Source organism: Gracilinanus agilis, chromosome 1 (genome assembly GCF_016433145.1).
Source record: "Gracilinanus agilis isolate LMUSP501 chromosome 1, AgileGrace, whole genome shotgun sequence".
Taxonomy (NCBI): Eukaryota; Metazoa; Chordata; class Mammalia; order Didelphimorphia; family Didelphidae; genus Gracilinanus; species Gracilinanus agilis.
This window is the reverse complement of record NC_058130.1, coordinates 656,329,098-656,351,910: the sequence shown is the minus strand read 5'-3', so window position 1 is coordinate 656,351,910 and position 22,813 is coordinate 656,329,098. Positions and strand designations below refer to the sequence as shown.

At 35.7% G+C, this 22,813-nt stretch overlaps 1 protein-coding gene across 1 annotated transcript in view; it reads left to right on the top strand.

Annotated features, from left to right (window-relative positions):
- CSMD3 (CUB and Sushi multiple domains 3) overlaps positions 1-22,813 on the top strand; it is a 1,590,968-nt gene that overhangs the window by 1,502,504 nt on the left and 65,651 nt on the right. Inside the window, exon 58 of the mRNA XM_044684131.1 lies at positions 16,492-16,668. Within this exon, the coding sequence (XP_044540066.1) occupies positions 16,492-16,668 (177 nt within the window). The remainder of the gene's footprint in view (positions 1-16,491; positions 16,669-22,813) is intronic.

Genomic DNA, 22,813 nt, shown 5'->3' with positions numbered 1-22,813 from the left:
CAAATAGCATCATCCAAAGAAGCTAATGTGTTGGTATATAAATTGAGAAGCATACTCTGGGCAAAGTATTGCTTGTTGTATACTACGGTATTTAAATAATATCTAGAATATTGGTTAACTTGTCAAAGAAAAAGAAATTTCTACTATACTCTGAGTTATAGGCACAAGCCTACCAAAAACAATTTTTAGTAATTTAACATTAATCAAATTTCAAGCATTGGTCTGCTTGAGAGATAGATATATCAATCCTGACCCAATTCTCTCCTGCCTTTTGCCAAAGATAAAACCAAACAAGCATACTCTGATAAACCCAATGAACAAACAACCCTGCATCAAAGATGTTCACTTCCATTGAGAGAGACATGTCACACACATGGATAGAGCCAAACCCTGGGAGGAGAAGGCGGCTACACCTTTTTAGAGTGTTTTAAGGAAGGTGGGGGGGGGGGGGAGGTCTCTGTGATTGAGCAATGTGGGAAAACTTCTTTCTAGAACAAGAGATATACTGTCAGTCATTTGGAATGTAAACCAGGATGTGACTACAATAAGATAGCAGGATTCAGGGTATCTGACCGTTTCTTGTGGTCAGGAACACAGCAAAGTCATTTCCAAGACATACACCACCACTTATCAGATTGATCCTGATGTTACAAGGTAATTCTAAATATCACAAAGTCATTAGAAATGTAACTGTTGAAACTTTACACAAATTTCTTCCCTACATTTTAAAAGTAGCATTTATAAAATTTCTTAAGAAGAAAAATCTCACAATATAACAAATCATAATTAATAAATATAATATGATCAGATAAATAAAATCTAATAACAAATATGAATAGCAAATTAAATTTAATACAGGGTAAGGCCAAGGTTAATGTTTTACTACATCAATCTAAAACAATAATCATTTAATCTTGGAAAATCACTCCATAACCATTTGCCTTAGATCCTGACTTCCCAGAATATCACTTTCTCTTAGTTATCCTAATCCATTCAAGGGGAAGAGGAAAGGTACCTTTGTTCTAAAAATAGTTGCTATCCTTAATCCAATTTCATGAGCCTTGGCTTTTTTTTTTTTTTTTTTTTTTAACTTTTTACCTACTTTTCTAACATAATGAAGTTAGGCCAAATATAAAAGGGAGAAAAAAGTTTAGTGGACAACTTTGTTCCCTAAAATGTTTCTTTCTTTTACTATGAGTATGGAAAGAACTTAAAAGTAAACTAGGTGGTGCAGTAGATACCAGCTAGATTTGGAACCTAGCATATCTAAGTTCAAATTCTGTTTAAACACTTAATAGTGTGTGACCCTGGACAAATCACTTAACCTCTGTTCTGCCTCAGTTTACTTATCTTAGACAAGGAAACAATCAAAGCACTTCCTAGCCTTTTGGTAAGGATAGAATGAGATAATATTTTTTAAAAACACATTGCAAACTTTAAGGTGCTAGAGAAATACTACTTCTCTACACTAAAACCTTTTCAAATTTAGATTTGGCTTCCACAGAGAAAGGTACTTTCCCTTTCCCTAAAGGTCTCTAATCAAAGACTACTTCTGAATAGAACAAATTCTCATTCACATATGGCTTACACTGTTGTTCAGTAGTTTTTCAATCTTTACTGACTCTTCATGACCTCATTTGGCATTTTTTTGGTAAAAACATTGGAGTGGTTTACCATTTCATTCTCCAGTTCATTTTACAGATGAGAAACTGAGATAAACAGGGGTAAGTGACTTGCCCAGGGTCATGCAGCAAATAAATTAATCTGGCTAGATTTTAACTCAGGGAAATGATTTTTCCAGATTCCAGGTTCCGGATTCTATCCACTGTGCCACCAAGCTGCCCCTATAAAAAGGTAACATGGCAAAGATCCTGTGATGACTTTGACAAAATCTAGAAACTGACTAGATATGAAATATGAGGGAAAATATTCAAAGCTAATCTCAATGCCTCCACAGACATAGAAACCTAAGCAAATGGTAGTCAGGAAGAAGAGAAGGAAAAATATCAGTTTTTGGCTATGGAATCTTGGGAGTATATACATTAAGATGTCAGAGGCATAGGTCTAGAGCTCAAAAAAGGTCTATCTGCATACAGGTAATAACTTAAGGAGAGATCCTTGGAAAGAAGACTTGTATTAAAGGTTTTGGCAGTTGAAGAACCTGCAACAAAAAAACAGAGAAAAAGCAAATAAAGGCATAGGAGAAGAAGACCAATGGATGAATGATGAAGCATAAGAAAAACTAATTGTCTAGTTGGAAAGAGTGATTACCTTTTTTTTTTTAAATTTAGAGAAATCCAAGAGGATGAGTAATGAAAAGGTATTATTATTGCCTTATAAAGAGTATTTTTAATAAAGAAAGTTGCAATGATTTTTGCCCTGGGACTACTGAGTGCCAAATCTGTTACATTTTACCCTCTTCCCCAGTATCCTAAGGAGGTTTGGGGATGGTATATCTCATCCCTACCCAGTTTTAAAGGCCAGGTCCCTCAGTTCCATTTAACTACTTAAAAATTAGAATAAGTTTTATAGAATATTTTATTCAAATGTATAGCAAGAAAACACATACAAATCATGTCACCACCTTCATTCAATAACCTCCTATAGTTCCCTACCATCTCTGGTATCAGCTGAAAAATTTTCTGGCATTCAAAGCCCTTCATCACATGGATCCCGCCTACCTTTCCAGTCTCCTTACACTCTACTTGGCTTCATATATTCTTCTGTTCAGTGACATTAGATTCCTTATTCTTTCTCCCACATGACATTCCATCCCCTAATTATGGGCATTTTTACTGCCTACCCCCATTCCTAGAATTCTGTCCTTCCTCATTTCTACCTGCTTGCGTTTTTGACTTCCTTAAAATATGAGCTTTTAAAATCTCAACTTCTAAAAGAAATCTTGCCTAATTCCCCTTAATGTCCTGTTGATTCTCTCCAATTTATCCTGTATATAGCTTGTTTGAATGTAGGTTTTTTTGCATTTTGTCTCCTCCATTACACTGTGAACTAATTCACAGACTGTCTTTTCCCTTTCTTTGAATTCCAAGTGTTTAGAACAGTATCTGGCACATTGTAGGTGCTTAATAAATGCCTAACTAAATGAATTTGTACATGAAAAAGCTTAATAAACTCTTGAATAACTGACAAATATTAACTCCATATCCTGGAGAGGATAATTCCCTCCTATACCATCCCAAACTCTGAAGACACTTGGGAATTAGGTTCATAGCTTAACTCAGTTCCTGAATAACATTAACCCAGATAAGTTCCAAATCCAATACCCTACTACTTAATCTAATATCCTAAGACCTCGACTTCTTAAGCTTCCAGTTGGATCAAAGGCAACATCTGGCCTGAAATTCTGGACTCTAGTATTGCTAGGGCTCAAATTCCTGTCAACTTCCAAACACCAAAAACTGAGAAGGAAAATATGGCAAGACTAAAATACCAAACACATTTCTTAGAATCATGTAGACTAAAGGGAGAAAGAGTTGGCCTTCAGGAAGAAGAAGAAGAAGAAGAAGAAGAAGAAGAAGAAGAAGAAGAAGAAGAAGAAGAAGAAGAAGAAGAAGAAGAAGAAGAAGAAGAAGAAGAAGAAGAAGAAGAAGAAGAAGAAGAAGAAGAAGAAGAAGAAGAAGAAGAAGAAGAAGAAGAAGAAGAAGAAGAAGAAGAAGAAGAAGAAGAAGAAGAAGAAGAAGAAGAAGAAGAAGAAGAAGAAGAAGAAGAAGAAGAAGAAGAAGAAGAAGAAGAAGAAGAAGAAGAAGAAGAAGAAGAAGAAGAAGAAGAAGAAGAAGAAGAAGAAGAAGAAGAAGAAGAAGAAGAAGAAGAAGAAGAAGAAGAAGAAGAAGAAGAAGAAGAAGAAGAAGAAGAAGAAGAAGAAGAAGAAGAAGAAGAAGAAGAAGAAGAAGAAGAAGAAGAAGAAGAAGAAGAAGAAGAAGAAGAAGAAGAAGAAGAAGAAGAAGAAGAAGAAGAAGAAGAAGAAGAAGAAGAAGAAGAAGAAGAAGAAGAAGAAGAAGAAGAAGAAGAAGANGAGGAGGAGGAGGAGGAGAATAACAACAACAACAAGAGATGAGGGAGAGAGAAAGAAGAGAGACAGAGAAAGAGAGAGAACAAGTATGTCATGCTTATATAGTTTTGAAGGTAAATAAGTTCCAGCTATGCAGCCATTGAAAGAAGTTCTTTCAACTTCATGTTAGGGCACAGAAAAATCTAAATCTGTACCAGTCTTTTTTTTTTTTTTTTTCCCAGAAGCAGGTACCTACCTGGCATCTCCCACATTACTGCCTCCATCTAAGGGCAGGGGTCCTCAATGTATGGCTCTCGAACCATATCTGGTTCCATCTTCTGCCTGGCCAGTCTGGGCAGAGCCCCAGGATGTGCCCCGCCCCATATTCCAGTGCCTTCCGCCTCCATCCTCTTCCTTCCCCAGGCATTTATGGCTCTCATGGCCAAAAAAGGTTGCCAACCATTGATAAGGTGTTCTGTGTATGTGCCAAACCTCAATTACATGGTGAAGATACAAGCATAACTGCAATGGTTTGAGCTGGAAACTGGTGGTAGAAAAGTGGAAACACACAATATATAAACATCTTCAAGAAATTTGACATTTAAGGAAATAAATTTTCCTTAAATAAATTTTATTAATTATCCTTAAATAAAATTTAAGGATAGGAATGAGCCATTATTGAGGTAAAAGGGTCAATAAAATTGTTTTGAAAATATTCAGGAAATTGATACATATTTGTAGCTTTGGTGCACTAGTGTGTTCTCCAACTTGATGAGATTAGAACGTTTGTTTCTTTGTTTGCAGGGAGTAACTTTCAGGGCACTAGACATGTGCCCTAGGGACTTGCTGAGAGGAAATTATAATGATCTCATTTGATTTGTCACCAGTGATCTTCCATTTCCTGATTCCCTCCTTATTCCTTTGTTTTCTTTTCTGAATATTGTTTAGCAACTGGCAACCTTTAAATATTTTTTGTTTTATACAAATTCATTATTTTGAATAACAACAACAAAAGCAACAAAATAAAATTCTTAGCAAAAATGCTTGGTTCAGCAAAACAAATTCCCAGATTGACCTATGTCCAAAAAGGATGTGTCTCATTCTGCATTTTTTAGCTCATCACTTCTGGTAGGAAAAAGGTGTCATGTTTCATCATTAGTCCTCAGGGCAGAGTGGTTTATTATTGCATTGATCAGAGTTCCAATATCTTTCAAAGACCAACTAAGGATTCTGGGAAATGGACAGTTCCAGCCCCATGGGTTACCTCAGGGGTAAAATCCAGAACCCAAAATATCCTCTCCCCACATCCTATTTGCAAATAACCCAAAGGGCCTGACTCCAAAGAGATCAAATTCTTTGCCTTGTTTTTTTTTTTTTTAAACATTTATCTTCTGTCTTAGTATCAGTTCTAGGAGAGAATAGCAGCAGAACTAAACAATCATGATTAAGTGACTTGTCCAAGGTCACACAGCTACACAGTGTCTGAAGCCAGGTTTGAATCCAGTTTTGGAATTCTATCCAAAGTGCTACTTTACTGCTCCTCTTTAGCTTGTTATTGCCAGAATAAAACTGCAGGAAATTTTCTACAACAAATTTTGAGTATGATTCATGTCTAGGATTTCTTCAAATATAAATAACAGGATCCCCACACACTTAGTGTACAATATAGATATTATCCAATGTATATAATATGGGAATTGTTATGCAGGCACTCTGTACAATATGAGTTTTAGGTATGGAACTTTAAAAAAAAATTTTTCACCATAGAAAATATAGAAAAGGAAAAAGAATGAACAAAGAGAAGAAACATACTCAAACAGCAATGCTGAATAGGTATTTTTATATTCATCATAATACTTCATGTTCTGAGCAATTTACAGCAATTATTTTGGATAGTTACAAAGGTCTAAGTCTCTTGCTTCTTAGTCTTCCAGCCTCTGAGTAAGAAACCTTTTAGTGGCTCTTCTCCCTTCTGACAAACAATCTGTTAAGGAAATCTCTTTTTGGGTATATGAATACTCATGTCAGAACTCAGAAATCCTCGTTCAGTATTAACTTTAATATAGTTAGCAAGAAATTAAATCATGACATAAAGGGAACTAAAGAACTTAACTTTTCCATTGCTATTGGGAAGACTGATTTAAAGTCTGATGCAAAGCAAATTATCTCTCTAGTAACAGAGTCCAAATGATCAGAGTAGTACCATCGATGACTATATGAATCTTTTAGGGCAAAAGTGGCACTCACCACAATGCTGGATGTCAACATTTTAATCAAGAGCCATAATAGTTAACTACAAATTAAACAATTTGAAAATAGCTTTTCTATAACAAAGATGTTTATTTTCCATTAAGAGAAAGAATTCAAAGAAAATAGTTGTGTGGGGGGGCCCCAGAGAGTTCTAAAACCTTTTTATAATGTTTCAAGGAAGAGGAAATCTTTGTGGTAGTGCAATGTGAGAAGTTTCTGCCTAGGACAGAAAATGTACTGTCAAATCCTTTTGAATGTCCTGAGGATGGGATTCATAATATAAAGGGAAAGCAGGGATACGCTGACCTTTTCTTGTGGTCAGAAACATTGCAAAGTTATTTCTAAGGCATGGTCACCTTATCAGATTGATCCCAATGTTCAAAATCAATTACAGAAGAAACAAAAGCCATTAGAAACTTGTTAACCCTTGACATGGATGAGCAAGTTGTCTATTAACTCCAAATTAATTCCCCTCCCTAATTAATTCCAAACCAATGTTTTCTGACTTTATGAGAGGATATAGGTCCCTAATAGAAAAGTGGGATCTATTGAAGAAGGGAGTAAATTATATTGATTTTTTTTATGGACCACATTTTCTTCTTGTTTTAATCAGTAAAGCTAAGACTTTTCTATTCTCAACATGACTTGTTATCATGAATGTTTGCACAGAAACTGGGAACAATTTTGCCTTCATTTGGAAAAAGGCACAAACTATACATTAACTGGAACCAAGTTATATATTAGCTATAGCCCCAGATTTTTGTAATAATTGAAATTCTCAAGAAGCAGTATCTTTTCATTTAAATTAATGACCAGTCAAGACATCCTAAACCAGTGATGGCAAACATTTTCAAGTTTGTTTACCCAAACTATAACTTCGACTGCCCATCAGCCTCCCCTTATTACCCCAGAGATTGGAGGGAAGAAGTATTAGCTTTGGGTGATTGGACAGAGGGGTGGAGGTGGGGTATGCAAAAAATGTCCTCAGATACTGGGAAAAGGGGAAACAGAGAAGCTCCGCTTTGCTGCCCTGCATGCATGCCAATAACTTTGCCAATGCTGTCCTAAACTGATCTGTTGTCTTTCTCCACAAGCCAGCAAGGTGAAAAAAGAGGTCAAACCCCTCTCAGGCAGGGAGATCTATAAACTCACCATTTAGTTTCTCCCCTCAATATCCCAAGACATATCTGATTGACCACTGAAAAGGTAGAATTAGAAATTTCAACTTCCCCCTCATTACCTTATCACATGAAGAAGATGGACTTTTTTCCTTACAAAGAAAATGCCAAAACATTCAGTCAAAGGAGTCCAATGTGGCTGCTAGAGTTGCTAACTTCCCTTAATCTTCCCTGAATGGGTCAAGGAGTTCACCATGACTGTCCAGCCCTGCCCTTAATCCCTTTTTCCTTAATAGAAGAAGGAAGATCCCAACTTATTTTCATAGCCTATAAGGATGTAGCCTCAGCTTAAAGTCAGACTATTTCTATCTGACCTCAAGTGGGGGATAAGGAGAAAAATGATTACACAATATTCCAATTCAATATTAATTTTCCAAAGGGAACAATAGGAGGAGCAAAATTAGCTAGAGATAATTTGGGGAACTAGTCTAAAGTTTATTCAAATCTGTTTAAACAGAGTATAAGATTGCCTGGGTAAAATTAATATTATCTATTATAGATTAAAAAAAAAAAAAAGAACACCAGTAATAATCAGGAGAAAAGATGGCCCTGAGTTTAGAATTTGCTATTTGGTCATTCAACATGTTGTATATCTTTTTTTTACCTTTGGATTCCAGTGAAGGAATTATTTAAATTCCCATTTATGAAATGTTCAATTCCTCTTATTGTTATTTAGGCATAACTTTGCAGGATACATTATTTGGGGATTACAACTGATCTAAATATCACAGTTCAGTTTTTCTTTTCATTTCTTGTAATAATAAAGTTAGAGTACTGTTTTATAGGGGGCCATGCCTCTATATGATTTTTTGGGGTCCTGAGCGGCGTGGTGGCATAGGATGGTTAAAGCAGGAGAAAGAAAAATGAGAACAACTAGACTAGTGGTTAGCCCATGCTGTCCCAAAGTCTGTGGGCTTGGGAGTTTATTATATACTGGTTTCAAACAAAGAACACAGCTATGAAGGGGTAACAGATCATACATAACCCATTAAAGTCTAAAGAGTAAAGGTATAAGTACCAAGACAATGGCCAAATTCCAACCATCAATTAGTAGGGATAATTCTGGGAGAGGAAATATTTTTATGGAGATGCTCACTTATTGAGTTCTATCTTCCAGGATTATAGGCACCTGGACAAATAAAGTCAAGACTAAAAGCGCCATACTTATCTAAGTATGCAGACTTATCTTAAGTAATGTTTGTCAGGGTCCAGGCTTCTTAATTATCAAGGAGAGGAATCATTAACTCAGTAGATGCTGGTCTGCCGCTTCAAAGTTTTCCAATAGGAGTTCTAAGAAAGGTGGGGATCAAAACTGAGTCAAAAGAGGAGCCTCAGATTTTTATCTTAGATGGCCCATTCTGTCTGCATTCCTGACATGCAGTGCAGAAAAATCATACACACAGTTTTACTTGCCGATGATTTTGTAATGGGATCCAGATAAAATATCTGTTACAGACTCTGTTTCTCTAAATGACTCCTAATAGCCTCTTGGAGGGATCAAGTTGATTTTGGATTAACCTACCTGCTGGTACCAGAGCCTTTTTTGGGGCTCAGGTGACCAGGACCAAACACAAAGACTGCCTCAGCCTGGATTGGTCACGTAGGGAATCCAGATAACAGGCCCTAAATTTGATCCTATTTCTCCAAAGGTTTTAATACATAGAACGGCTTCCCACACTGTTTTGATTAATTCTCCTTAGAATTTTAAGGACCATTTTTTCCCTTGCTATATGCAAAATTTATTCTTTCACATTATAATTCTGAAATATGATTATGCTGTTTCTTAGTAACATGTACTTGGAGTAGCTTCCTCTTTTAATTCTCACCCCCACCCCCCACTCACCCACTGTCAAGGAACTAACTCCAAAAGATGTTGCCTAAAATTTGCTATATCCATTTGGTTTTGGGGAACAGTGGAGGTCACTATCTCTTCAAGTAGAGGGAAAGTGTATAAAGAACCAGGAATGAATGGCCTGATGAACTGATCCTTACTTATATTTTCTTTTAGAATGGCTTTGCCCTTTTTATTGACATTGTTGACTATTCCACATTTGTGGACTTATTGCTTGTATTATTGTAATATTGGGGGAGGGGTTGTGGGAACTGCCCCTATAGAACCTCTAATCTTGACACCTTCTCAGAATTCATGTCCTAACATCTTTTTTTAAAAGTTATACTAAAAATATACTATTATTTGTTATGATATGGCAGTAGCTTTGGGTTTCTGGAGTCAATGACAGCAAAGGACAAATTATCACAGGACTTTTTAAGTTGAGCCTCTTTCAAGACCGTATTAGAACTCAGAAAGGTTGAAAAGAGAATAAAGAATTTTTGGTTTTGTTTTTACTTTAGCAATTCTGAAAGATAATCTATTGTGTGTATCAAAATCAGTGAATTTATAGATCTTTGCAGTATTAGCACATTGATGGACATGATAGTTATTGTAGTTCCATGGAATATAGTATAGGCTTCAAGTTTAATGAAGTAAAAGAATCTTAGAAATTCTTAAGAAAATGTAAATGTACCATACTATATAATATCATGAGTTATTATGCTAAACAAGGACAAAAGTCAATAAAAACTTGGAGAATGTGCCATTTCTTCAAATATAGGGTATCACATGAAAATAGAAATAAGAAATAGGGGCATGAGGCTGACAAGATGACAGAAATAGAAGAAAGCTAGAGAGGAAGCCATAATATTAAAATGCTAATTGTAGTTGGGAATGGGAAAATGGGGAACAGGAATGGCAAAGAGATTTGGCATAGCAATACAGAGCTTTTGATTTGGATGAGGTAGAGCAGAGCACCAAGACAAAATGAAGAGAAAAGGGTACAATGTCAAGATTGTAGCAGGAAAGATAGACAAATTGTATCTGGAGGAGAAAATGAGGAAAGGAAATTTGGTACATGGGTAGGACACAATTGGCACAGTTTGGCAATTATTGGTTAGCAGAGGTTTAGTAGTCTCAGAAGAAGTTAAGTGGTATGTCACAAGGATTCTGCCAAAGAAGCTGGGTTAAAGGGCTTTAATTTTTGGCAAAGTAATAACATCTAGAGGGTCAGGGTAGGCTACATGTCTGAGCTTAAAAGAAAACTAAGGATTCTATAAAATGGAGATGTGGGGTGAAGAATACATTCAAGACTTGGTCAGTCTATGTATAAGAGAGGAAATGGAAACGTATACATGAAGCAAGTCAATCCTGATCATATCTTCCTTTTCAATTAGGATTTTCATAAATATATATGTGTAACTAGTCTTAATGACTTGAATTCATAAAGGGCAATAGGGTGCTCTCTATTTTATTACTTTATTAGATCTTATTAGCCATTCTTATTTGTCTCTGATAATCTAAAGATTATTCTTTTTTAAGGAAGCATAGGATTAAAAATTGAGTAGTTCTTCCTTTTTTCCATTTTTTCGGCTTATTCATTCTATGAAATATTCCTTTTCCTTCATCTTTTATGCTGTATAGCTTAACCACTCCCCTCTCCACACACACATACATACAAACAACTTCTTATTTTCCTAAACCTTTCTCATCAACCTTTCCTTATTTTTTACTTTAGTCCTCCTGACTCTATTCTTACAAGACTGTGTCTCCTTTTTATTTTCTTTGTTGCTTATCCTTTCTTTCCTTTTCTGTTCATATTCCCCAGAGCAGATGCCACACTATTAATAAAGTGTCTTAATAAAGGACCAGAGATAGGAGTATGAACAGGGGCATCCAGAGCAAAAGTACAATGCGTATTTGTTCTAGAAGAGTCAAGAGAATCATAACAAGATTCTTTCAATTCATTATGTGAGAATTCCCAAGATCTTCCACTCAGTCTTCAGTACAACTCCAGGTTGAGTTCTGAGAATGACCAGTACTTTTAAAGTACAAGAAAACTTAATGCAACAGAACTGATGCTTATACATTCTTGAAATGAGGCTGAAATACATGGAGAGCTGAGTTTGCTTGCTGAACCACTGATGTATAAATAATCCTCATATTCAGAACCTCTCAAAAGCAACTAAAGCAGATTTTGTGCACCATTTGGCCAGTGTCTCCAAGTGCTTGACAGCTTGGAGTGAGATGAGGGAAGAAGTAATGGGAAATTAGAGAAATGAGAAAATTGCTGATTCTAAAAGCCTATTCAAGAAAGAAGGAAAACAATCTCTCTTAAATGTCTAGTTGGTGATGACTATTTTGTTTTTCAGATCTATGTTTTTTTTATGAAGAGATCATTGCTATATAAATAAGATGATATTCTGTTTTTATTCATTTTAGGATTTTATTGCCATAAGTCAAAGACTATGGCAAGGTTTACAGAGGAAATTAATGAATGAAAAAAACATTTAAGCACCTAGTAGGTACTAAATACTTTATTAAGGGATAGGAATACAAATAGAAAAAATAGCCCATCCATGCTCATTTAAATTGGAGGGACAACTTGTGAAATAAAGCTCAGTTGCAAGGAAGATGGAAAGGCTCAGAACTCCTATGGATTTATTGTTGAGGTAGATGGAAAGTCCTAGAGTTCCTCAAGTTATATAAGAAGATCAGATGAGACACTCTCAGTGGATAGCCAAGAAGAAGTGGGAAGACTTTAAGGTCTTTATAAGCCAGTGACAGTGGTAAAATCAAAGGTCTGGGGGGGCAGCTGGGTAGCTCAGTGGAGTGAGAGTCAGGCCTAGAGACAGGAGGTCCTAGGTTCAAACCCGGCCTCAGCCACTTCCCAGCTGTGTGACCCTGGGCAGGTCACTTGACCCCCATTGCCCACCCTTACCACTCTTCCACCTATGAGATAATACACTGAAAGTACAAGGGTTTAAAAAAAAAATCAAAGGTCTGGTTAGTGTTCCATCTTATGGGGAAGAAAAGGGTTGTTGACCCTTATCAACTAAGCCCAATGAACAATCAAGCAGCTCTATCTGGCAAAGTAGAAAGGAAAGGAAGCATCTATCCCTGATGATTTTTGAGAGTTAAATAGTAAGGGTAGTGTTCTCAAAACAAAACAAAATTAGAGCAAGCCTCTGAAATAATATGTAATTACATTATTTTAACTAACTAAATTGTGTTAAACGATTTATAGTTCTATCCATCATGAACAGTTTGTGAACTGAGGCTGGTTTTTATCTTACTCTATGTCCTTGGCACTTAGCACATAGTTGGTGCTTCATAAATACTTGTTGAGTTTATAGGTTAACTTAAATTGGAATAGTACTAATTAGTACTCTAAAACATACTGTGCTTGCATTAATAAAATATCATGGGGGGGCAGCTGGGTAGCTCAGTGGATTGAGAGCCAGACCTAGAGACGGGAGGTCCTAGGTTCAAATCTGACCTCAGACACTTCCCAGCTGTGTGACCCTGGGCAAGTTACTTGACCCCCATTGCCTACCCTTACTATTCTTCTGCCTTGGAGCCAATACACAGTATTGACTCCAAGACGGAAGGTAAGGGTTTATTATATATATATATATCATGTAGACAGTCCTTCAACTTAGAGAAATAAATTAAGAACCAAAAAATCCATATTGTTTCCCTTTTTAGCTGTTTGGCCCATAAATGGCAGTCGTAGTTGGTTTTAGTGGTGGAAAGAAAAGCAAACTCCTCTCTACACTAGAATTGCTTCCTTAAATAATGATTATAAGTTGGTAAGGCTTTAAAGCAGTCAGGAAACTAATATGGATTAGTCACAAGCTGAAGATACTGAAGGTACTGGATGTAGGAATGACAAATACTCAGTGCCTAAAGCAGCCAAGGAATTGATGTAATTTCCCTTGGTAAGGACTAAAACCCTTTAAGATGATTTCCCTTCAGCCTCTGACCTGGCTGAGGAAGTAACTCCTATTGGTTGCTAGTGAGATTAGACTGGAATGGAAGTACTATCTAAACAGTAATGGAGTTACTCTGTCTTTTTCTTAGAATCTTGAATAGCAGTCACTATTTAGATCTAAGATGAGGGTAGGACACACTAGTTCTTAAATTAAACTAAGGATTTATTGAAAAATTGGTTTGGGAAAAGGGATTGGAGAGTGGGTTAGGAAAACTATGAAACTAGTCTATTACTGCCTTCTAGATCTAAGTTCAGGATGTTGATAAACTCTTTGCTATGATCATCAGCTGTCCCAAGGGACTAGCCCTGGGACAGAAATAAAATGATTGCTTGATGGTAAATATAAAGCAATCTCTTGATAAGGAATAATTGGTATATCAGATTGATGTTCCTATTTGGTCTGCAAAGATCATTAAACCTGCCTGACCTAGGAAACTTGAGATATCCCATGTTCCACCTCCCTTGACCACCGAGATCCCACCCAAGAGGTAGAAGCAAAGGTGAGAAGTGAAGTAGGGAAAGAACCCAGCCCTGGGTCTCCAGGCCTTTATATACCCTGAGTCCAACTTCCAGTTGGTACCTGCCTTATGGCTCATGCCACGGTCAACATTCCAACCAGGACAACTGACAGGTTGCCCCAAGAAAATATGGCAGTATTATTTTCTATATTACAAATTTCATGTATGGCAGAATAGCAGGTCTGAATTTGTCTGAAATACTGCATGGATGAAAGAGCATAATTTGCAATAAAGCTGGAAAGGTAGGCAATGGACTGTTCTGAAAAACAAATGATACCAGAGTAAGAATATCATCAGAGTTTCAGTGAACTATATGATCTTTGAAGTACCCAATTTAGAGGTTCTGTCAAGGACTGTGGAGGTAATTAAGTATAATTTTTAGTAGTTACCTTTCCCTAATAACTATTTGCATCACTTGTGAGATACTACTTGACTCTCCTAAAAAGTCTGGAAAGTATTTGCTTTCCCTTTTTTAATTATCCTAGGACTCTTTCAAGAAATAAGGTTTTCCTAAGGAATTATATTTTATGAGTCTGTACCTTTATTCAATTTTTTTAACATAGATTTAAAAAATATACTCTATTCAAAATACTCCGAGCAGCCTAGAAACCCAAGAAAAGTCATTGTCTGGAAGGTATGAGTACATTTTTAGTTAGGTAGCAGGCAGAAGGCACAGAACACCTTCTCTCTTAGAACAACAACAATAAAAGGACAAGTTTTTGGTTGCATTAAATAAAACATGAAAAATTAAAGCTAACATACTTAGCTGAGTTAAAAGTATCCCCTAGTCCTCTTTTAGTAGCCTGTGGTTATCTCCCTCATCCAAAGACACAAAGCATTCAAAGAGTAGCCATTTATCAGCTAGAGGGATAATGGAAAGTACAGTTTTCCCTCCTAAAGAAAGGTCTAATGGATAAAGAAAAGCAGAAGCTGCCCAGGAACAAAAATCAGGGAATTTCATCTCTCTGAAAAAAGGATAGTGGTCCAGGGTAGATGCTTACTAGTTGTGAACTGATGGAAAGGAAAAGCATTGCCTAGCCCCAAATGAATATTATCACAAACACTGTCTCCTTTAAGAAATGATCTGCCTGCCTAGAATTTAGTTTGCCTAGATGTAGCTACTTACCATATTGGGGATTGAAAGTGAAGCTATTATTCCTTACTCATTCTATTCTCTACCTCTTTTATTTTGGTCAATTTGCATTGCTACTCCAGTAAGTTATCTATTCTATTTATACCTTGTTTATTTACTATCTGTTCTTTGTTAGAGGGTTTTGTCAGATGAAGATAATCTGATATTTGTTGCATTTTGAATCAGTGAACCATGTAAAGGATAAATCATCAAAATGGAACTTGAGACCAATTGCCTTAAACCATGAATCATTACAACAATCGTGTATACACACACACACACACACACATATATTATGTATGTATATGTATAAGTATAGTCTGAATTATCAGCAAAGTTTAAAATTATGTTCTGAATATTTTAATATTTAGGATTGTGATCCTGGGCAAGTAAGTCACTTAACCCTGTTTACCTCAGTTTCTTTATCTATAAAATGAGTTGGAGAAGGAAATGGCAAACCACTCTAATGTCTTTGCCAAGAAAACCCCAAAAGGGGTCATGAAGATTCAGACATGACTGAAAAAGGAATAGACAACATTATAATTATTTGAAATTGACATATGATATAGATGATGATTGATTAACAGAGATTAACCAGAAGTTAAACTTCTGACTAGAATGTTCTATCCTCCAAACATTCTATAAAGATGGAAACATACAGTACATAGAGGAATCTGATACCAAGTAGAGAGAGGATTGGTCTTAGAGTTACAAAGACCTGAGTTCAAATGTGTCCTCATATACTTGCTAGCTATTTAATCTTGAGTAAATCACTTAATATCTGTTTGCTTCAATTTCCTTAAGTATAAAATGGAGATAATAATGGCATCTACCTCACAGAGTTATTATAAGGATCAGCTGAGATGTTTCTAAAAAATTTTTATGACAGTACCTGGTACATGGTAAGTGGTAGATAAATGTTCACTCTCTTCTCTTTATAGGCATGAAGTGTATTAAGAGTTTATTAAAATGCATTATTGGAATTTAACTACAGTTATTTTAGTGTATGTGTAGTAAATTTTTGATTTTTACCTAGTCTTGAATTAGAGTTCACAATCATTTAATAAAAATGAGTAACATGTCTCTATAAATAACATTTTAAATGAATGTCTATAATATTTAAGTAGCACATTTTTATACCCCTCTCATATGAGAAATCAAATAAAAACAAATCTCTGCTGGAGCTCATTATTATTACAAAGCTTATCTTCTAATTTTACACTAGGTATATTTTTAGTATAAGGCACAGAATTTTATAATTCTTTCGACAAGGATTTTGTGGTGCCCCAAGGCTGTGCTGTTGAGTAATTACTGCACCACACAAGTTTTTCACTCAGTTCAACAATAAAAGTCTGAACAAGTAGTCTATAATGCAATTTACATTCCTAGTAATTAAACTAATAAAATCCACATAAATTCATCTTGAATTTCAAGCAATTCTAAAACATGGTGCTTTGTTTATTTTTAGGGTACTTTATAGCTCCTTTGGGTAATTTTTAGTAATTATTTAGTCATTAACTTTTTGTGAGAGCTTCTCTAATTGCAGTGTTATATACGCTCTTATCAATTTGCTTTATAGCTGTGCAGTGTGGTAACCCAGGAACTACTGCCAATGGGAAAGTGTTCCGTATAGATGGCACAACATTCTCCAGCTCTGTCATTTATTCATGCATGGAGGGATACATACTTTCTGGATCATCAGTTAGGCAGTGTACAGCCAATGGAACATGGTCTGGATCATTGCCCAACTGTACAAGTAAGTTAACTTCTTTTCATACTTATTACTCATGATGAGGGACGAAAGTTTTGATCATTTCCTATCATATAACAGTATGTTTATAAAGAGAAGTACATTCATGATTTAGAAGGTTTATTTCAGTGGGAAGTATTCCAGTGTCAGTGTTTAAATGAACCGTTCCTCATGAAAATGTTTCTATTGACACTGAAAGTTTGAAGGACTGAATCATTGTTTGACTTAGCTCTACCTATTTTTAATTTAATTTATCATTTGTTGGACAGCTTCTATGTGCAAGACACTATGCTGGGTGCAGTATGGTGTCAGTATGAATAAGGCATGATCCCTGACTTCATTGACAATACAATCAAGAAAGATTTTCCATATTAGCAGCAAGCTCACAACTCTCCATCTTGTTCATAAAATGTTATCAAAGATATTCAGATACCTTGCTAAAAGCCTTTACTTGATATACATATCTACAAAGACTATAAAAAAAAAAGGAAAATAATATAATCTGGCATGAGTAGACTAATGTTGACTCTTAGTCATTGCTACTTCTATTTCATGAGTTTACAAGCCATCTAAATGGCAAGAGTGTAGGACGTGGAGTCAGGAACCTTTAGTAAATTTTGGCCTCTAGAGCAATAGTTGTATGACTCTGGACAAGTCTCTTAGCCTCCACCTTAGTTTTCTCATCAATAAAACAGAAATAATTGTAAAACCCCAGTGGAATTGTGCATCAGTTATGGAAGGGGGGAGAAGGGAGGGGAGGGAAAGAGCATGAATCTTATAACCATGAAAAAATATTCTAAATTAATTAATTAAATAACCCCCCCCAAATGAAATAATTAATAGCCCTTACCTGCCAGAGATATTACAACAAAATGAGATCATATTTGTAAAGCAGATTGAAAAACTTAAAAGTGCTATATGAATACTAATTATTGTTATTGCTGATGTAGTTGTGGTTATTTTAAAGTGTATATTATATAATTTTATCTGGAAAGGAAGTCAGATTTACTCACTTAAATTTTGAAAATTCAGAAGACCTCAAAATAAGGTTCTTTCTATTATAATACTACTTGAATACTTTTTTTTTGTGAGGGGCTGGAAAATAAAACTTAGAATTAATTGGTTTTATTTATGTTTTTACTATTGGAAATCAGAAGAATGATATTTAAATTTTTCAGTATTTTGAATATATGCATTCTCTTTCATGTTAAGTAACAAAAATCTTAACAAGATATTAGGGCACACTAGTAAACTGAAAGAATAAAATATCTTCCTTAAACCCCAGTTTTCTATCAAGTAGTCATTTTGGCAAAGGGGTGAATTAGGTATTTATGAGTATTATTAAATGTCTTATGTGCTACTCTACCAAAAACAAAATCTTTTATATATTTTCCCACCACTTGGTTACTGTCATTTCAGGCTGTCTCTTTTCAAGAGTAGTGTTAGTTTCTAAATTTCCAGAATCAAGCATGTAATTTTATTTTAATGCAATTTATGGAGGCACTTGTGACCTATTAAACTTATCCAGATCTTTGAGTATATACTGTTATTTGACAACTCCAAAAGGTAACATGAAATCTTAGAATATAGTTTGCCTTCTTAACTCTGGAGGAAAAACAGTATATGTCATTTTAGAGATTCTACTTGTAATTAGATTGTCATAATTAGGAATATATTTAAACCTAGGAAAAGTAAAAAAGAAACATTTGGAATTCTTCAGTTTGTATTAAATAAAAAATGCTTCCTATTTTTAAATAATGGAACCAATGTATTTCTTTTTTAAACCTTTACCTTCCATCTTAGAATCAATACTGTATATTGGTTCCATGGCAGAAGAGGATAATAAGAACTAGGCAATGGCAGTAAAGAGACATGCCCAGGGTCACACAGCTGGGAAGTGCCTGAGACCAAATTTGAAACCAGGACCTCCCATCTCCAGGCCTGGCTCTCAATCCACTAAGCCACTTAGATTCCTCCCAATGTATTATTGATTTTACAAATCAGGGGTCAGAGGAAACACTGGATTTAAGTCTGGTATCTAATGATTCGGAATTTCAAAAGGAGAACAAAGATATCAAGAATAATGACTAGATTCTTTTCCTTTTAAAGGGCCAAGAATTTTTAATTAATTTCTTCTTTCAGGTTAAGTTGCAATTAAGCCTGCTTGATTTTCTGACACTTTTTGAGTAGATAGAGAAATTACAAGACTCTTCACTGACCAAAATGGCACATGTTTATTATTATAGAACCTTTTAGTATATGACAATTTTTTCAAGTAATCAGTCATAGCAAAGGGCCTGTAATTGCACTTTAGAATAGAGAAAAAGAATAGAGAAATTATTAGTATTTTCTGTCTTATTTTTCATTCTTTTATGTAAGTATACTTTTCCATGATATTCAAGACCCAAATACCAATGTATTAAGTCTCTCATGTCAACCATGACTGCTAGTGGCTAACCAATAATCTGTTGCACTCCAAAGTCATTTTCAGAAATAACGATTCTGTCAAAGGTAATATTTTGTGAAATAACATTTCAGTACTACCAAACATATACATTTTGTAATCAAAGTTTATTTGTAATGTTCTGATATAATAATAAGGAAAAATTGTGGGAGACTGAGACTGATGAAAAATACATTTCTTTCATACATATGCTACATCTTTGTTAGTTGTTATGGGATCATAAATGTGCATAAAAGAAGGAGCTCTTCCTTTGAAATCTGAGGAACTGGCTTTAAATCCTAGTTCTTTCACTTGCTATATGGTTTTAGGCAGACCTAACCTCTCATTTCTTCAAATGGAAAATCAATGGATGATACTAAATGAGGGGCAAGTAGGTATTGCAACAAATAGAGCACCAGTTTCAGGAAATCCGATACTAGCTTATCACTTTGGGCAAATCACAAAATTTGCCTTAGATCCCCATTAAATGGGGATACACTGGAGAAGAAAATTACAAATTACTCTATTATCTTTGTCAGGAAAATTCCTGGACAAAGTCCATGGGGCCACAAAAAGTCAGATGCAACTAAATACAGTAACAATACACTAACTGACCTAGAAGTTCTCTTCCAGTTCTAACTCTTACGTGTGAGTGTTTATATATATATATGAACATAAACACACTCTGATTTGATATGTAAAACTATGTTGTTATTTTTGTTAAATTAATACAAAAGCTAATTAATGCTATACTAAGGTACTGAGCTACTTGAAGGCATGAATTTCATCTTTCTAATTTGTTACTAAGTAAAAAGTCATAGCAATGATGAGGAAAAGTCACAGAAAAACTAATTATGGAACTTAGAAGAGGAAAAATGATCAAAAGCACAAATAAAATTCCAAGTAATGTTTTAGTTATGAATAATAACCTAAATGGGATATGCTTAAAGTTAATATTAATTACAGATCAAAATCCAGAACAACTTCTTAATGGACTTGTCTTGGTATATTTCTTAAATTATAAGAAAGACAAAAGTAGGAAAAAAATATTCGCAAGCCATTTCATATTTAATGAAATAGCTAGCTATCTATACACCTGTATACATACATAAGGTATTCTTACCCTAGGGTCTGTGAACTTGTTCTTTTATTTATTATTTATATCTTGAGAAATGTATTTCAATATAATTAGTTTTCTAAGTATATTGTATATAATATATGCATTTAAAAACATTTTAAGGAGTCCATAATCTTTACCAAATATCCAAAGGGGTCCATGACACATGAGAAGGTTAAGAACTCCAGACATATATATCTGTACCGTATATGTGAGGAGAGGGTTGGGCTATTTTTTAAAGATATGAGCTATTTTTTAAAGATACATTTACTACTGAGGAGCTGAAATCAGTAACACTTGCTATAGTTCTTTGGGGGGAAAATCTACTAAAATGTAAAATTCAATAAAGAAGCAAAAAAGTCCCAAGATGAGACTAACCATTCTAAATCATAGATTTAGGCAGTGTCTACATGGGGTAACTAAATTTAATTGGAACGAAAAGTTCTAATTCAAACTTGTCAGGTTGTTCCATCTGTACAAGACCATTACAATGCAAATTGGGACTTTGAGCAGCCCACAAATGGCACCAACCACAGCTTACATAAATTGCTTAAGCTTATCTATGTTAATAAAAAGACATAGTATTCATATAATAAAACTTGAAATGTGTAAGACAAATTTGAAGTAGTGACCTGCTATCTTGAATCCTACAGAAAACATTCTCTATTTCAACCATATCAAATCATATCTAGAGCCCCTTTGGGACAGGGTACTAATATCATAGATTTTTATTTTTATTTTTTAAGCTAGAAGGAACCTTGAAAATCATTATTTCAGTGGAAGTTAAGTGAACAAATTAAATAATATTCTTAAGATCAAATAACTGAAAAAAGATCTTAATAATCCTTTCACCTCACTTTCCAAATAAGAAAACTGAGGTCAAAGAGATTGTCATTCATGTAGTCTATTATTTAATAAATGGTAAGATTCATAAGGGCAAGGAACATGGTTTATATAAAAATTTATGTTCCTCAGATTCTAGTTCCACATACTGAGCACTTAATAAATATTTGTTGAATTAAATAGATCAGAATAAAATGGTATCCTTTCAATGTCAATAAAAAATGAAGGTCTCTGCCATTCAGATCAATAAAACAATAATTTTGTTAAACTCTCACTATAGGAGCAGCTGGGTAGCTCAGTGGATTGAGAGCCAGGCCTAGAGACTAGAGGTCCTAGGTTCAAACCCGGCCTCAGCCACTTCCCAGCTGTGTGACCCTGGGCAAGTCACTTGACCCCCATTGCCTACCCTTACCACTCTTCTGCCTTGAAGCCAATACACAGTATTGACTCCAAGATGGAAGGTAAGGGTTTAAAAAACAAAACGAAACAAAACTCTCACTATATTCCAGGCAATATACTAGTCACTAGAAATACTGATACAAAAGTAAAGTAATCCCTTCCTTCAAAGAGCTTATTTTATATTCTACTGGAGATACAACATATCCACAGAAAAATACAACATATATTCCAAATAAATACAATAAATTCTGTTACTATTGAATGCTTCTAACTCATTCTTTGTTTGATTGGCTGTCTCTATACCCACCCTCACCCCCCACCCCCCATTGCCTTTCACATTAGAACTCTTTTTCTTCTTGTAACCAGCAGTTTACAACAAGAAGATAGTCCCTCCCTCCCAGGTTCAGGGATCCTTCTAGGGCCTTACCCTGAGGGGAAGATGATGGGATCAATATTCTACAGCCTGAGATAGACCAAGAAGGCAGTGTGGGAATTTAAGGTGGGGGCCTTTCATGAGTCCAGGTATCAAGGCAATCCAGGGAAAGGGAATGCTACCTAAGAACAGAGCTCCTTTGGAGCCACCCAGCTGTTTTCTTCTCCTAGAGCAGTAATGACAACCCTTTAGAGAAAGAGTGCCAGGCCCCCACCCCACCTCACCCCTTAGATTGAGTGCCATGCTATGCCTCACTCACCACTCCCAGGTCCCTCTTACCCCAGACAATGGGAGGGGGGTGGGTGATGAGAGGTGGAGAGGAAGGAGAGTGGCCCCAGCACTGTGCTCCCCCCAAACCTAGCTCCTCTCCAACTGCACCACAGGAATCACCTTCACCACAGACTCAACAAGCTGCAGTCTGCTCTGCCCCTCACACAGCATGTGACCCCACCCCAATCCTCAGCACCTTACCAGAGATGGGGAGGGAGGAAGCACTCCCATTGGCTGCTGGGCAAAGGGGCAGGGGAAGCAAGGAATGTCCTCAGGTGTATGGAGAGGGGGAGGAGAACAGCTCAGCCCTGAGTCCCTCAGGCTTTCTAGTAACAAACTCTTTCAGGCAACCACAGGTGTGCCCACAGAGAGCGCTCTACATGCCCTTTTTGGTACATGTGCCATAGGTTCACCATCACTGTCTTAGGGAGTCCAGGAAGCCCACAAGGGCTAGTGTGGTCAAAAGTTTCAGAATTCCTGACTTGAGTCTCTCAGTAGGTGCTAGCAGCTCTCTGTGAGATGCTCCCTGAAGTTGCTATAATACTCCTCGGAGGAGAAGATGACCACCTTCAGCAGAATGTTCTTCAGAGAGTTGTGCAGTATAGAGCCAAGGGAAAAGGGAAATGCCTATTGAGCAGTCTCACTA